General features: G+C 45.4%; 1 protein-coding gene across 1 annotated transcript in view; it reads right to left on the reverse strand.

The window, feature by feature from the left end:
- Window positions 1–18,521, reverse strand: part of MYOM3 (myomesin 3) — an 84,237-nt gene extending 65,716 nt beyond the window's left edge. Inside the window, exons 1-4 of the mRNA XM_075851137.1 lie at window positions 18,485–18,521; window positions 17,793–17,954; window positions 2,636–2,777; window positions 1,125–1,324 (exon numbers count right to left, since the gene is read on the reverse strand). Of these exons, the coding sequence (XP_075707252.1) occupies window positions 1,125–1,324; window positions 2,636–2,777; window positions 17,793–17,954; window positions 18,485–18,521 (541 nt within the window). The remainder of the gene's footprint in view (window positions 1–1,124; window positions 1,325–2,635; window positions 2,778–17,792; window positions 17,955–18,484) is intronic.
- Between the last annotated feature and the right edge of the window lie 211 nt (window positions 18,522–18,732).

The following is an 18,732-nucleotide window of genomic DNA, read 5'->3' on the forward strand; positions in this document are numbered from 1 at the left end:
GAAATTACGGAGCTGTTTTCTCCTGAAAACAGCCCCATAATTTCAGCCGTTACGGACGCTGCCGTGTGAACATACCCTTACTGTCTTAGTACTCTTGTGATGCTTGTAAATTCCTTGTGTTTTGCCAGCTTGGCCGCAGATAGATCCATGAAGGTGTCAGTCGGGTTAGGGATCTGGCACAAGGCCAAAAGGAAAGACTTCTTTACTTGATAGAAGTGGATTCTAGCAAGGACATCACGGGTGATGGACGGATCAAGTCGTGATGGTCCTGGAATCCTGTGGATCTTATAAATAGTGAGATCTAGGGAAGATACTGGTGTTACAGCTGCTGTGATAAGATGTTTTAGAAGTTTAATCTGGACCCACAGTCTCAGGAACGGCAGGTCTCTAGATACCGTGTCTGAGGCCATGCTGGGAGAGGACACAGGAGAGCTGGGAAGGGGAGGGAGCCTGGAGTAGGCCTTCATCTTTCTAGTACGGCCGCCAAAAAAACTTGGTTAGTTTGGCTAGTCCTTGGCGTTTCCTCCACTACACAGGCATGTAGCCACCCTTTCTGGCTAGTGTAAAGTAAAAAGTTGTATATCTGAAAGCCATTGTAAGCCGTGGTAACTGCCGCTAAAATAGAGCTACAGTCTCAAGAGAAGCAGCCAGTGCCAGTAGCGTGCAGGCCAATCCCCCACCTATCAGCAGTTTTAATGTTATGGCTGAACTTTGTATATGTTCAATGGATATTCATCTATGAATGAGTTTGATTTCAGAGGTGTTAATAAGCCAAAAAGACAGTTCATTAGAACAGTACACTAAAGTACTCAGTAGAGACACAGGTTATAGAATAGAAATAAGGGAATAACAAGAGCCACAAACATCAGGTAATGTGCTTGTTGACAGTTTCCAAGTAGCCATAGAGAATGTACTATTCTTCACCAACTAATAATGAAAAACCAGTAAAAGTAATAAGTATGTATACAAAGATGCTAGCTTGCGGACTCCATAGCCAATGTTAATCAAAGCTGGTGCTTCACTATAAAAACTTATCCAACCTGATTGAAATGTAGTAAAGTTATATGACATTTTATTGGTAGTGGTAGTCACATCAGGTAACATAATAGAGACCTCATACAAACCTATGGATTTTTTCTCCTGAGCGGGATCTTTTATGGTCACGGGTTCACAAGGCTTTGAAGGATGACCAACACCGGCCTGATTAACGGCTTTCACTCGGAATTGATAAGTACTGTCTTCAGTAAGTCCACATACAGGAAACCTGCAAATCTTTGCTGGAATTTGATTGCACTGTATCCACTCATTTATTGAAACATCAAATCTTAGGAGAGACATAAAATTGAACATATTGTTGAGGCAAGAATCAAATATATAGATTTACATGTAGAAAAATAACGTGTAACATATTAAGTATTTAACTGAATAATATTAATGTTATTCCCATTTGTCAACGATTGAAGACTATAAATATCTATGTTGTGGAAAAGACTTGGGTCAGACTATGAGCTGGCATATCGTGTGGTTTTTATTCTGATATGCCTGTTATGTTTTTATACTTTATTTCTTTTATACCTTTTGCTAAAAGACTAATATCACAGTGCTGCTCTATAATTTTTGCTGAAATTTTAGCTTGGAATTAGCTTGGAAGTAGATCCTGAGAGACGAAGTTCTATTAGGAGGAGTATTAGGCTGGATTCACACGAGCATGTTCGGTCCGTAAAGGACGGAACGTATTTCGGCCGCAAGTCCCGGACCGAACACACTACAGGGAGCCGGGCTCCTAGCATCATAGTTATTTACGACGCTAGGAGTCCCTGCCTCTCCGTGGAACTACTGTCCCGTACTGAAAACATGATTACAGTACGGGACAGTTGTCCCGCAGCAAGGCAGGGACTCCTAGCGTTGTACATAACTATGATGCTAGGACCCCGGCTCCCTGCAATGTGTTCGGTCCGGGACTTGCGGCCAAAATACGTTCCGTCCTTTACGGACCAAACATGCTCGTGTGAATCCAGCCTTACAGAACTCAGCCAAAGTCCAGTGGAGCAACACTTGCAGCTTTCTATACCTACTACATGGTGTGAAGGAGAGGAGTGTGTCTTGGAGGAAAGACTAATTCGGTATGGATTAGTAGAAATGTTTTTTCCTGTATTTAAGAGTTGACCAATCTCTCTTTATACTTACCTGCTCCGGTCTGCAAATTAAGTGAAGTGGACTTTGTTGTTTTCTCTTTGTGGCTTTGTTAGCTATTATATCTTCCATCATTCCTTATATGCCCTACCAGGCAACCATGATAGTCCATTAAGATGCCCTAACATTGGTTATTTAGGAGTAGGCACTGTCGAAAGCTTTTTGTTGTGAAAACTAGTAGTCTAAGACTTTGCTTATATATATATTTTTTGCCACTATTCTTATTTTTACTAACTACTTATTGCTAATATTAGACATTTATGTAAAATTTAGTGCATAATTGTCTTTAGCATTTTGACATTATGACTTGACCTGATCTTTTTGGTAATGGATTGTTTCTTCTGTTATTGACAGTGTGATTTGAACCTTTGCTGTATTCCTATTAAAAAAAATTCTCCTCTGACAATCAAAATAAAATGTGTTTTTAAAAAAGTGCACTTACCTCTCAATAAAGTAACCAATTATGGGGCTGCCTCTGTCATTACTTGGAGGAGTCCAGGATAAGAGTAGACAATCTTTCTGGACATCATTGCACTGCACACAGAGGGGAGATCCTGGTACCCCAGCCTTACTTGGTTCAGCATCTTGGCAAACATAATTGAAATAACATTAGCTCAACAGAAATGAAAAAAATAAGAGCAAAAGCAGCACTGGTAAATAGGTCACAACAAGCAACACGGACCACGACCACCAGGTTCTATTCACAAATTCAAGTAGAGAGAAGGCAGCACTCTCAAATAGTGAAAAAAAACATCCCTTAACAGTACTGTATTTAAATGTAGTACTTCAATAGCTTTATTATGTAACAGATGAATGTAAATTATCATTTTTTAGATATATTGAAATATGCCAATTGTTTAAACATTAAAAAATACACATGATTTCTGTGATCTAAAAATGTTTGGTCTTTGGCTTTTTCCTTTAACTTGGTCCTACAACACATTTCTAACTTCTAGTATCTAGAAAATTTATAGTAGTGTTTGTATTAATCCATAATTATCCTGATGCGGGTCCCAGGTATGAGACCTCCACCTATATCGAGAACGGGGCTCATCCCACCCCGGTTTTGCCTTCACCGCTCACTCAGATTCCATGATGGAACTAGTGGAGAGAGGGTCCCACATTCTGTTGTATGGAACTCATGGAAGAAGTCAAGCAGCGCTTGCGCGGCTATCTCCGTAGCTCCCATCGAATAGCATGGAAAGAGCAGCTTGCATGTGCGACACTTTCTACACTTGTGCCTATCTAGAATTTGGGAAAGCGGCATCGGCACCAGGCGAAACAGGAGTTGGGTGACCCCTGATCTCAATATAGGTGCGGGTCCCAGAGCTGGGACCCGCTTCTATCAGATATTTATGGCGTATCCTGTAGATACGCCATAAATGTCTAAGTTGGGAATACCCCTTAAATCTTCATATCCTTTAATTCAGAAAGCTATGATTAAAGAGTTGTCTTATTAAAGCAAGCCATTTTCACATTGAAACCTAAAATTTACAAATGACATGACACATATAGGGCAGAATTTTGGTATAACTAGATATTATTATACATTGATGTACCCACCTAAGTAATAGTAATATATTAATTTATAACACACAGCCATCCATTGAACATTCTGTGTATTCTCATGGTAGTTTTATTTGTATTGTGTCATATCTTGCTCTTATGCAGAAGATAACGTGGTTTCAGGTTGGGTTCATAAACCTCTTGGTGAAAAGGTAAAAGGGTGACACATATTAACTATCAAGCTGGAAGTTTTGCTCAGTAGGGTCAATATGGGAATTAAACTCTTTGGTTTCAAAATCTATTGCTGATTACGGTTTACCGTTCCAACTGATTATTTTATATCTTCCTGCTATATTATATATGCCATATTATATAATTATATTTTGAAAGTGAAATACCAGGCTAAATACAACAATGGTTATGTAAACTTGGTCTTTATAGGAAGCACCATGCAAATGATATTTAATTACTATGTGTGAATAATTAAAAATGGTATACATTGTAAAATAATAAGCAGCTTTGTAAGCAGGACCAGGTCAAAGTGGGTTTTTAGCTTCTGAATACAAACAAGGATATTTTCATTCAATGACTGCAAGAACGTCTTGAGGGGGACAAAAAAGGGGGTGTAGGGATGAGGCAAACAAGGAAGCTGGAAGAGTTGTCATCAACAAAAGCTGGTCATAGAAGTAGTGATTTTCGTTATGGTACTAAACACAATTGGTTTGGACTGACAGAATTTTGCGGTTGAAAAACTAATTGTCCATGTATTTTTTGGTCTCAGTTGTTAGTTGTAAACTCTAACTTATCGTCCAAAAAAAAAAAGAAAACAGGTTTGACAATGCAAATATATTTATCATGCCCACTTTCTCTACAAGTATTCTGATTTAAAAATAATTCTTGTGGTATTGTGGCCAAATCTTTACATCTGTGGCTTAAAGGAAACGTGTCACATTGTACTTGCTGTTCATTCTGCTGCCAGCCTGTTATAGAACACCAGGAGCTGAGCAGATATAAAGTTTTGTTGGAAAGTATTCAGAATAACTGGTTATCTATTGACCTACTGATTAAAATCACCTCTCACTCCGGGTTTAGGATTAAAGTGGACAGTCCTAAACAATGATGACAGTTATTTCTGTATGAACACTCATATGGGGAAGGCTGTCAATCACAAAGTAGGACTGCCCACTGGACTCCTATGCCCAGAGTGAGCAGGGCTTGAGATCAATAAGTACCACGTTTTTCTGATTCTTTTACCATAAAACGATATAAAAGAAAATCCTACTCTATATCCTGCTGCCTTCAGATTGGACAGCATATTCAGGGTGACCTGTTCCTTTAAAGTCCCATATTATCCAGCCTATTAAACTAATAATTCTGATGTGGCCAAAAAATGTATCATATTGATAATTGTCTGTGGCCGTGAGCTCTTCCATACACTCAGTACTAGTACTGATGTGTGTAACACCAATAGTGAGGGATTACCATTCTGGCTGATGTCAGTTAGTGTCTCAAAATGCCTTTTTTTAAGTGAGTGAATGATGCCTGACAGAATCAGTGGCGGATTAAGAAGACCATGGGCCCTGGGCTGTTACCCAAACTTGGGCCCCCCTTCTCCACCGCCACCCTGCCGCGCCGTAACTATTGCTAACACTACCTTTTTGCACAAGCATTAACAAATGGGTGTTATGATTCCCCTTTCACAGGGATGTGTCCCTACATACTGACAGTATCACTCTGTGCAGGGACACAGCGCCAACCCCCCACGTAGACAGCGCCACACACACACCCCCCTGTAGATAAAGCCACACACACACTCCCCTGTATATAAAGCCACACAAACACCCCCTGTAGAGAAATCCACACACACACACCCCCCTGTAGAGAAAGCCACACACACACACCCCTGTAGAGAAAGCCACACACACACACACACACACACACACACACACACACACACACACACACCCCCCTGTAGATAAAGCCACACACACACACATACACACACACACACACACCCCTGTAGATAGAGCGCCACACACACACACCCCTGTAGAGAGCGTCACACAGCCCCCTATAGATAGCATCACACAGCACTCCCCCATGTATATAGTGACACACAGCGTCGCTGCAGCCCTGGGATGACATTTTATCCCATATGTCTGCTGCAGCCTGTGATTGGCTGCAGCGGTCACATGGGGTGAAACGTCATCCCAGGAGGCCGGCCCGGACGGAGAACCAGAATTCTGGGCAAGTATAAGATTTTTTTTTTTTCTAAATTGCGTTTTTAACCCATTACGGACACGGCCAATTTTGGCCTTGAGGACAGAGCAATTTTTTTTACATTTCCCTCTTTGCATCCCGACGCTCGTAACGCTTTTATTTTTTGTACGACGTAGTTGTATGAGACTTTGTTTTTTGCAGGACGAGTTGTACTTTATGTACGTACCATTTTTTGGTACAAATACATTATCGTTTAATTTCTATAAATTATTAATTAGATTAAAATGCAGAAAAAAAGCAGTTGCGCAGCAGTTTTAATATTTTTTTTTTTACACCATACACCGATCATCATAAATAATGTTACACATTTGTTGTACAGGTTGTTACGGTCGTGGCGATACCAAATATGTCTATATTATTTCATGTTTTGGGACTTATATTTTAAAAAGCCTATTTATTATAAAAAATGTGTGTTTCTGTGTATTTTATTTACTTTTTATTTATTTATTTACCATTATTTTTTTTTTACATTCATTTAACTTTTTTTTTTAATCCCATAAAGGGATTTATCATTTTGATTTTGATTTTGTAACTGTAATGTACTGGCATAGATCTATATGCCAGTACATTAGCCTGTGTACTGATTGTACACAGGCAGTTGTTAGGGCATACCTCAGTATGCCCTAACAACAGGAAATATGTTCAGACAGCCCTGGGGTCCTTCACTGGACCCTGGGCTGTCTGGCCATATGAGTTGTGGGCTTTGATCGCGTGCAGTCCCCCGTCTTTGAACGCCGCGATCAGCTGTCATCGCGGCGTTCAAAGGGTTAACAGCGGAGAGAAGATGTTTCTCTTCTCTCCGCTGTCAGAGCGGGGACGTGGCTGTGTATTACAGCCGTTGCCCGCTCTCGATCGCACACACACAGATGGCAGAGACTGCTGTCACACAGGACGAGTATGCTCGTCCAAATGCGCGAAGTGCTCGCCGCTCAGGACGAGCATACTCGTCCTGTGTCGGCAACCAGTTACATAACATCTGCTATCTGTTGCAGGTTTTACCTCCCCATTGAATTAAATGGGGAAAACCCGAAACAAATGAGCAGCGTTTACGCAAATACAATTGACATGCTGCGGAATAAAAAACCGCACCGCGGGTCAATTTCTGAGCTTTTTTTCCCCCACTTATCATTTACGCAGCGTTTGATGAGAATTGTTCACATCTAATCTACTCTGCTGCTACTGTATTAGGGCTTGTCCACACTTAACGGAATTGCTGCGTATTTTCTGCCCGGAAAATACGCAGAATACAGTAGCAGCAAAGTGAGTGAGATTTACCAAATCTCATCCAGACGCTGCGTAAAATTTCTGACCAGACATTTTGTCCTGCGGTGCGTATTTCTCGTGCCGCATCATGTAAATTCCTGCTGCGGAAAGTGACTGAATTGCTGCATTTTTTCAGAGGAGATGTCACCATCCCCCATCATTGAGAAAAACGCAGTAAAATACGCACCATTTTCTGCAGCAAAAATGCTGGAAATTGTGATTTTTTTTCTGTAGCGGAATTGCTGCTGAAGTATATATGTGTATATATATATATATATATATATATATATATATATATACATACATACACTATACATATGTATGTATATATACCCTCTATCACAGACACACAAAGTACGCACATTATGCACAAAGTAGGCACATTATGCACAAAGTACACAAAGTAGGCACATTATGCACAAAGTACACAAAGTAGGCACATTATGCACAAAGTAGGCACATTATGCACAAAGTAGGCACATTATGCACAAAGTAGGCACATTATGCACAAAGTAGGCACATTATGCACAAAGTAGGCACATTATGCACAAAGTAGGCACATTATGCACAAAGTAGGCACATTATACACACAGTATACAAAGTATGAACATTATACACAAAGTATGCACATTATACACAAAGTACACAAGGTACGCACATTATGCACAAAGTACGCACATTATGCACAAAGAACACACATTATACACAAAGTACGCACATTATGCACAAAGTACGCACATTATACACATTATACACAAAGCATCCATTGGGTGCATTATACTGTATGGGGCAGCTGTGGGGGCATTATACTGTATGGGGGCATTATACTGTATTGGGCAGCTATGGGGGCATTATACTGTATGGGGGCATTATACTGTATGGGCAGCTATGGTTGGCATTATACTGTATGGGGAATTATAAGGTATGGGGCAATATACTGTATGGGGCAGCTATGGGGGGCATTATACTGTATGGGGGCATTATATAGTATTCGGCAGCTATGGGGCATTATACTGTATGTGGGCATTACACTGTATGGGCAGCTATGGTGGGCATTATACTGTATGGGGAATTATAAGGTATGGGGCAATATACTGTATAGGGCAGCTATGGGGGGCATTATACTGTATGGGGGCATTATATAGTATTGGGCAGCTATGGGGCATTATACTGTATGTGGGCATTATACTGTAAGGGCAGCTATGGTGGGCATTATACTGTATGGGGAATTATAAGGTATGGGGCATTATAATGTATGGGGCAGCTATGGGGGGCATTATACTGTATGGGGGCATTATACTGTATATGGCAGCTATAGGTGGCTATATACTGTGGGGGCAGCTATAGGTGCATTATACTGTGGGGGCAGCTATGAGGGCATTATACTGTGGTGGTCAGCTATGGGGGCAATATACTCTGTGTGGACAGCTATGGGGCGCATTATACTGTGGTGGTCAGCTATAGGGGGCATTATACTGTGTGGGGGGCAGCTATGGGGGGAATTTTACTGTGTGGTGGCATTAAACTGTGTGGACAGCTATGGGGGAATTAAACTGTGGGGAATTCATGGGGTCTGTCGGGGCAAGGCAGGCCCCTGGTCCCAGGCAGAGTGCTAGTAGTGCTCTGCCCAGGACTATGGCTCTGGGGTTGCCCCTTACAACACTGTCCATATATAGACAGTGGCGTCAAGGGCTTCTCCTGTAGTGGAATTCCGAGCCAGAGCATCGGCAATTCTTAGGCTGGGGATTCCACTCCTAGAGGGAACCCCAAAAGCGCTACCTACAGGGAGCGGGGTTGTGTGGCACTACCAGGGCAGAGGGCTGTGTGACACAACCAGGGCAGGGTGCTGTGTGGCACTATCTGGGGGGCAGCTGTGTGGCACTACCAGCGTGGGGGGCTGTGTGGCACTACCAGGGAGGGGGCTGTGTTGCACTACCTGGGAGGGGCGGCTCTGTGGCACTACCTGGGGGAGCTGTGTGGCACTACCTGGGAGGGGGGCTGTGTGGCACTACCTGGGGGGGCTGTGTGGCACTACCTGGGAGGGGGGCTGTGTTGGACTATGTGATTTTTTTTTTGCAATTTTACTGCCGCCGTGAGTTCCCCCGCAAAGGGGCCTATGAAGTCTGTGTCGCCCAAGGGCCCACATAAACCTGGAGCTGGCCCTGGTTAAGGTCATACAGCAAGCTTAAGTTCAGTGGAATTTTAACCCCTAAATATTTTATGGAACATATTTGCCATAGAAACATAAAGCTAGATTTTAGTATCTCAACAGAGATAGTGACAAATGCACTGCTTGTGTTTTCTCATACTGTGCATTAAAATTGCTGCAAATTCTTCTAGTTCTTTGATCCTAAAGACACCTGGGGCTTTTAATATATAGCAAAAGGTCATCCGTGAATAATGCTACTTTACGATGATGACTCATAGATACTCCCATAATGTTAAGATTTTGCCTAAAATGGTTTTCTAAGTGTCGAGAGTCATGTACATCAGTTCCCATGGTGTCTTTAACTCCTTGCCACAAAGCAGCATAATAGTACGGCATGAGGAGTAAGGGTATGTTCACACGGCCTATTTACGGACATAAATCGGGCGTTTTTGCCCCGAATTACGCCCGAAAATAGCGCCTCAATAGCGCTGACAAACATCTGCCCATTGAAAGCAATGGGCAGACGTTTGTCTGTTCACACGAGGCGTATATTTACGCGCCGCTGTCAAATGACGGCGCGTAAATAGACGCCCGCGTAGAAGAAGTGACCTGTCACTTCTTTGGCCGTATTTGGAGCCGCTATTCATTGACTCCAATGAATAGCAGCGCTAATTACGGCCGTAATTGACGCGGCGTTCAAGCGCCTGCACATGCCGGTACGGCTGAATTTACGGGGATGTTTTCAGGCTGAAACATCCCCGTAATTTCAGCCGTTACGGACCCCCGCCGTGTGAACATACCCTTAGTAGTTCCTATACCATACTAATACGTGCGTGGGGATGACGCAGGCTCAGGAGCTGTGACCGTGCTATCTGCAGTGTCACCTTTAACATACCGCTGACACCCTGTTGAAATTGCCATGATTGGAGATGACTCCGATCTCCACTGTTTAATCCCTCAGATGCTGCGGTCAGTACTGACCATGGCACCTAATTTGTTTTACAAAGGGACGGGACTGCTTCTTTTAAACAATTGGCGCCTCTGCGACGCCATCTCGGATGCCGTTGGGTTATCATGGCAGCTGGGGGCCCCAAAATATGGCAGCCGGGCGTATATATATATATATATATATGCCCCATAGACTATTAGGTCTAGGTATTGCAGTGTATTATCTGAAAAAACTCAAACATAGTTTACATAAGATAGTTTCCCTTAAGCCCCCTGCACACGGCCATAGCCGTAATCCCGTTTAAAAGAATAGGAGCACAGTTCATAAAATAAAAAAATAGGACATGTTTTCTATGGCCCGGACACCTTACCATAAATATATGGGAAAGTGTCCATTGGCAACAGAAATAAATGGGTCCGTACAGGGGCGTAACTAGGAAAGACTGGGCCCCATAGCAAACTTTTGACTGGGGCCCCCCCTCCCCTGGGTGTCACACAACCCCCCTTGTAGATAACGCCATACAGCCCCCCTGTAGATAACGCCATACATCCCCCTGTAGATAACGCCATATAGCCCCCCTTTAGATAACGCCATACAGCCCCCCCTGTAGATAACGCCATACAGCCCCCCTGTAGATAACGCCATACAGCCCCCTGTAGATAACGCCATACAGCCCCTCTGTAGATAACGCCATACAGCCCCCCTGTAGATAATGCCACACAGCCCGCCTGTAGATAACGCCACACATCCCCCTGTAGATAACGCCATACAGCCCCCTGTAGATAACGCCACACAGCCCCCCCTGTATATAACGCCAGACAGCCCCCCCTGTAGATAACGCCAGACAGCCCCCCTGTAGATAACGCCATACAGCCCCCTGTAGATAACGCCAGGGGCGTAGCTAGAGGCTCATGGGCCCCGATGCAAAAATTCTTACTGGGCCCCCCCCCCCCGAAAACTTCTCATGGCCGACGGTCCGCTTTCAGCTGCATCGCTGGGTCTCCTAAGTGACCCAACAATGCAGCACTAGCAGCCGGGGCGTCACTAAGGCTGGGTTCACACACACTATTTACGGACGTAATTCGGGCGTTTTAGCATTGAATTACGTCCGAAAAAGCGGCTCAAAAGCGTCGGAAAATATCTGCCCATTCATTTGAATGGGTCTTACGATGTTCTGTGCCGATGGTCATTTTTTTTTACGCGCCGCTGTCAAAAGGCGGCGCGTAAAAAAGTGCCTGTCACTTCTTCAGACGTAAATGGAGCCGTTTTCCATGGACTCCATGGAAAACCAGCTTCAATTACTTCCGTAATGGACGCAGCAAAAGACGCCTGCACATGCCATTACGGCTGAAATTACGGTGCTGTTTTCTCCTGAAAACAGCACAGTAATTTCAGCCGTAACAGACGCTGCCATGTGAACATACCCTCAGGGCTTAAAATGTCCGGGAAATAGCCCCAATGCATATGTGTCCGCCCCAAAAAAATGTGTGTATATGAGACAGCATAGCATATCTATAGCACTAAGACCCTATAAACTATGGATAGGATTAGATACAGTGGCTGAGCAGACAGTATCACACATGATAGGATTAGATACAGTGGCTCAGAAGGCAGTATCACACATGATAGGATTAGATACACAGCTCAGCAGACAGTATCACACATGATAGGATTAGATACAGTGGCCCAGCAGACAGTATCACACATGATAGGATTAGACACAGTGGCTCAGCAGACAGTACCACACATGATAGGATTAGATACAGTGGCTCAGCAGACAGTACCACACATGATAGGATTAGATACAGTGGCTCAGCAGACAGTATCACACATGATAGGATTAGATACAGTGGCTCAGCAGACAGTATCACACATGATCGGATTAGATATAGGGCCCAGCAGACAGTATCATACATGATTGGATTAGATACACAGCTCAGCAGACTGTATCACACATGATAGGATTAGATACACAGCTCAGCAGACAGTATCACACATGATAGGATTAGATACAGGGCTCAGCTCGCTGACATTGCGTCTCCAGCGCTGGACCCAGGATAGGTAAGAATAATAATTTTGCTTCTTTATGTGTAACTGATTATTTTTGTGTGTTTGTGTTTTTTTTTTACAGGTTCGGTTGTTGGACTTCGGATTCGAGGACTTCAATGATGGCGTTTTTTTATTCTCAATAAAATGGTTAATGAGGGTTGTTTTTTTATTTCAATAAAATATTTTTTCTATGTGCTTGTATCTTTAAACTTTATTATCACCGCCTTAGTAATGGCCGCCGGCTGATTGACAATCTCCATCACTAAGGCGAGGCTTAATGTTAGCCGGTGCAGAGGCTACACTAACCGCCATTATTATCCCGGTACCCACCGCCACCAGGGGTACTGGGAAGAGCCGGGTACAAACCAGTACCCGACCATCTGTAGTGACGGGCAGGCACCGGGGTGGCCGCAGGCTGGTAGTATTAGGCTGGGGAAGGCCAAAAACAGTGGCCCTTCCCACCCTTGTAATGCTGCCTGCTGCTGCTGTGTTGTATCTGGCTGGTTATGAAAATTGGGGGGGACTCGACATCGTTCTTTCCAATTATTATTTTTATTTTTTTTAAATGACGTGGGGTCCCCCCCATTTTCATAACCAGCCAGATACAATAAAGCAGCAGCAGGCAGCATTACCAGGATGGGAAGGGCCACTGTTTTTGGCCTTTCCCCTCCTGATAATACCAGCCTGCGGCCACCCCAGTGGCCGACCATCACTACAGATGGTCAGGTACTGGATCGTACCCGGCTCTTCCCAGCACCCCTGGTGGCGGTGGGTACCGGGGTAATAAAGGGGGTTAGTGTTGGCCTCTGCATCCACTAACACTAAGCCTTAGCAATGGATACTGTCAATCAGCCGGCGGCCATTACTAAGGCGGTAGTAATATAGTTTAAAAAAAACACAAAGACATAGAAAAAATATTTTATTGAAATAAAAAAAAAACCCGACACAACCCTCATTAACCATTTTATTAATAAAAAAAAAAGCCGTCATCGAAGTAGTCCTGGAATCCGCCGTAGTCCAACGACCGAACCTGTAAGAAAACACACAAAAAATGATTAGTAACACGTGTGTTAGGGTATGTGCACACACACTAATTATGTCCGTAATTGACGGACGTATTTCGGACGCAAGTACCAGACCGAACACAGTGCAGGGAGCCGGGCTCCTAGCATTATAGTTATGTACGACGCTAGGAGTCCCTGCCTCGCTGCAGGACAACTGTCCCGTACTGAAAACATGATTACAGTACGGGACAGTTGTCCTGCAGCGAGGCAGAGACTCCTAGCATCGTACATAAGTATGATGCTAGGAGCCCGGCTCCCTGCACTGTGTTCGGTCCGGTACTTGCGGCCGAAATACGTCCGTCAATTACGGACGTAATTAGTGTGTGTGCACATACCCTAAGGCTTAGATACAGGGCCCAGGTGTGATACTGTCTGTGGGACCCTGTATCTAAGCCTACCACAAGGTAGGCTTAGATACAGGGTCCAGCAGACAGTAATCTTATACAGTATAAGATTACTGTGTGCTGGGGCCCTGTATCTAAACCTACAGTGTGGTAGGCTTAGATACAGGGCCCAGCAGACAGGATCACGCATGGGCCATGTATCTAAGCCTACCATGTGATTGGCTTAGATACAGGGCCCAGCAGACAGGATCACACAATCTGTGATCCTGTCTCATGGGCCCCCTAAGCCTGCTACATCGTAGGCTTCGGGGTTGTGCAGTCCCTAAACATTGATGGCCTATCCACAGGATAGGCCATCAATAGCTGATGTGTCGCCCGGGACCCGCAAATCAGCTGTTTTGAAGGGGCCGCAGCACTCGTACGAGAGCTGCTTCCCCTTCATTTCACTACTCGCTCACACTGTGAATCGCCGACACCGATTCACAGTGTGACCGGAATGAAGTGACAGGAATGAAGGGGAGCAGCTCTCGTACGAGTGCTGCGGCCCCTTCAAAACAGCTGATTGGCGGGTCCCGGGAGTCAGACCCCGCCAGTGAGGGCTAACCTTACCTTCCTCTTCGGCCGCGGCGGGAGTTCTGTAATCTCGATGCTGTGCGCGGCGGCATAGCGCTGTGACGTCATGCGCTGCGCACAGCGCTTGACGTCAGGACCTCCGCTGCGATCCGGAACCAGGAAGGTAAGTAAAGTATGTTACTATAGTAACAGGGGCCCGCGGCCCGAGTTACTATAGTAACTTTTTATTGATGTGGTGCGGGGGGCCGTGGGCCCCCCTGGCTTCGGGGCCCGGTCGCAATTGCGACCGCTGCGACCCCTATAGCTACGCCAGTGGATAACGCCATACAGACCCCCCTGTAGATAGCGCCATACAGCCCCCTCTGTAGATAGCTCCATACAGCCCCCCTGTAAAGAACGCCATACAGCCCCCCTGTAGAGAACGCCATACAGAGTCCCCCCTGTAGATGGGGCTGTATGGCGTTATCTACAAAGGGGGCTGTATGGCGTTATCTACAGTGGGGACTCTGTATGGCGTTCTCTACAGGGGGGCTATATGGCGTTCTCTACAGTGGGGGCTGTATGGTGTTCTCTACAGTGGGGGCTGTATGGAGCTATCTACAGAGGGGGCTGTATGGCGCTATCTACAGGGGGGTCTATATGGCGTTATCTACAGGGGGGGCTGTCTGGCGTTATCTACAGGGTGGACTATATGGCGTTATCTACAGGGGGGGCTGTGTGGCGTTATCTACAGGGGGGCTGTATGGCGTTATCTACAGGGGGATGTGTGGCGTTATCTACAGGCGGGCTGTATGGCATTATCTACAGGGCGGCTGTATGGCGTTATCTACAGGGGGATCCACTCTAGAGAACGCCATACAGCCCCCACTGTAGAGAACGCCATACAGCCCCCACTATAGAGAACGCGATACAGCCCCCACTGTAGAGAAAGCCATACAGTCCCCTCCTGTAGAGAACGCCATACAGAACCCCCTGTAGATAACGCCATACAGAACCCCCCTGTAGATAACGCCATACAACCCCCCCTGTAGGTAACGGCATACAGCCCCCCCTGTAGGTAACGCCATACAGCCCCCTGTAGGTAACGCCATACAGCCCCCCCTGTAGATAACGCTACACAGCCCCCCTGTAGATAACGCCATACAGAACCCCCCTGTAGATAATGCCATACAACCCCCCGTGTAGATAACGTCATAAAACCCCCCCTGTAGGTAACGCCATACAGCCCCTCCTGTAGGTAACGCCATACAGCCCCCCTGTAGGTAACGCCATACAGCCCCCTGTAGATAACACCACACAGCCCCCTGTAGATAATGCCATACAGCCCACCCTGTAGATAACGCCATACAGCCCCCTGTAGATAACGCCATACAGACCCCCTGTAGATAGTGCCATACAGCCCCCCTGTAGAGAACGCCATACAGCCCCCCCTGTAGAGAACGCCATACAGAGTCCCCCCTGTAGATGGGGCTGTATGGCATTATCTACAAAGGGAGCTGTATGGCATTATCTACAGGTGGGGACTCTGCATGGCGTTCTCTATAGTGGGGGCTGTATGGTGTTCTCTACAGTGGCCATACAGCCCCCACTGTAGAGAACGCCATGCAGCCCTCACTGTAGAGAACGCCATACAACCCCCCCTGTAGAGAACGCCATACAGACCCCCTGTAGATAACGCAATACAGAGTCCCCCTGTAGATAACGCCATACAGAGTTCACCCTGTAGATAACGCCATACAACCCCCCCTGTAGGTAACGCCATACAGCCCCCCTGTAGGTAACGCCATACAGCCCCCCTGTAGGTAACACCATACAGCCCCCCTGTAGGTAACGCCATACAGCCCCCCTGTAGGTAGCGCCATACACCCCCCCTGTAGATAATGCCATACAACCCCCCCTGTAGGTAACGCCATACAGCCCCCCCTGTATGTAACGCCATACAGCCCCCTGTAGGTAACGCCATACAGCCTCCCCTGTAGATAACGCCATACAGCCCACCCTGTAGATAACGCCAGACAGCCCCCCCTGTAGGTAACGCCATACAGCCCCCCTTGTAGGTAACGCCATACAGCCCCCCCTGTAGGTAACGCCACACAGCCCCCCCTGTAGGTAATGCCACACAGCCCCCCCTGTAGGTAACGCTATACAGCCCCCCTGTAGCTAACGCTGTACAGCCCCCCTGTAGGTAACGCTATACAGCCCCCCCTGTAGGTAACGACCTACAGTGCGTCCTACAAAAGACATGTAGCCCCTATCCTACATGTGTGATCGCTGGCAGCGATAGGGAGAACGGGGGACCGAAAGTCCCCCAATCTTCTCCATGACTAACCTTTGACTTCCAGAGTCTGCGCAGCTCAATAAAAATGAAAGGAGCGCTGGTCACGCATGCGCACAAGTGCGACCGGCGCTCCATTCATTTCTACGGAGCTGCCAGCACAGACCCCGGAAGTCCGAGGTTTCTCATGGAGAACTTCAGGGGACTTTCGGTCCCCCGTTCTCCCTATCAATGCCAGCGATCACACATGTATCCCCTATCCTGTGGATAGGGGATACATATCTTTTGTTTAATGGCAGAGCGGGGAGATACCTCCCTGCTCTGCCGTAGTGTTCAATGGCGTCGCGCTGTAGCAGCCATAGCGGCAGCTAGCGGAGCCTCCGGCCATGGTGGGGGCCCGTGCCGGCGGACGACACGGGCCCCCTCATGCCGCAGGCCCCGTAGCAGCCGCTACGGCTGCTACGGCGGTAGTTACGCCACTGGGTCCGTACTTTAACCCCAATTTACGGTCTGTATTTGTGGATCAAAATTATGGCCGTGTGCATGGGGCCTTACACAATGCTTTATTATTGAAACAAAAAACAAAAACATAAAAATGATTTAGGTCTTGGAATGAGGCGACAAAAAACATTATTTTGTAAATAAAAAAAAAAGGGTTTTTATTGTGCAACATTAAATAAACATTAAAAAAAAAAGATATATAATTTTGGCATCGCTGCAATTGGAATGACCCGCAGAAAAAAAGTTAACATTATTTAGAAATCCCCAAAAAAAATTGGAGAATATGCAGTTTTTTCCATTTCCTACCAAGGAAATCAATAAAAGTTATTCACTACATTACATGTACCCCAAAATGATGCCATTCTAAAATACACCTCTATCGCCAAAAAACAAGCTCAGATACATGAATTGAAAAATAAAATAGGTATGGCTTTCGGAATGTGGAGATGAAAAAAACGTTAAAAATTGCTGGGGTTAATGTAGGACATGAAATTAGCTGAGGAATGTAATGTGGGGCTTGGTGCATTTATTTGCAATTTTTCTATAAAAAATATTTAATTTAGTGCAGACTAAGAATTGATATCTCTAGAAGATTAAACTTAAACATGCTGGAATATTGGAAAAGAAAACAATCATTGCAGCTCACCTCTCACAAACATATAAGCAGTTTGTGCCTGATGCCCAGATGCGGCTGGCACACAGACTGTGTAGAAACCTTCATCTTCTTTGTAAGCAGAAGATCCACTTAAAGACACATTAAAACCTTCACAGCTTATCCTCCTACCTTCTGTCTCTTTTACTAATGTTCCTGTTGATTGAAAACAGAATGTATATTTTACCCATTATTGTCATAAAAATGTTTCCATTAACATTTCCCCAGTTAAGCTTATGATCTCACTTCCCCGGTGCTGTAAGGTACACCAAGTCAATGAAGGCACAATGGCATAATGGATCATTGGAGCAGATTTATTAATAATGGTTTAAAGATAGATCGACTAAAGCCAGAGGTGCTAATCTACATATCAGGGGGCTGCAACCTGTGGCACCGGGGCCACAGCCGGCAAGTGGGGCATGGTTTGCTGGCACAGTTTCCTCTCCTGGTGTCCAGCGCCATTGTGTGTTTGGCGGCGCTGATCGCTCTGTAAAAGAAAAAAGGCTCATGTGAAACCTCCCAAGCTGGTGTTCAGTAGTCGCTCTCTCTTCTTTGTGCAGTGCACCCAAGCTTGTGTTCAGTAGGCGCATTCTCACCTATGTGCAATCCCCCAGCTGGTGTTCAGTAGTCGCTCTCTCTTCTTTGTACAGCGCATTCAAGCTTGTGCTCAGTTGTCGCATTCTCACCTATGTGCACCCCCCAGCTTGTGTTCAGTAGTTGCATTCTCTCCTATGTGCACCCCCTAGCTGGTGTTCAGTAGTCTGTTAATTATGCACATAGCATAATACATCGAGACTATAATTTTTCTAGTGATATTGACAGCCTCTTTTTAAACTAATATCACCATCTTGTATGAAGATGGTAGGTCTTATGAACACACTTTATATAGGTGAATGTGATTAGAGATATGATTTTTTGCAATTATAAAGTATAC

Source organism: Rhinoderma darwinii, chromosome 2 (genome assembly GCF_050947455.1).
Source record: "Rhinoderma darwinii isolate aRhiDar2 chromosome 2, aRhiDar2.hap1, whole genome shotgun sequence".
NCBI lineage: Eukaryota > Metazoa > Chordata > Amphibia > Anura > Rhinodermatidae > Rhinoderma > Rhinoderma darwinii.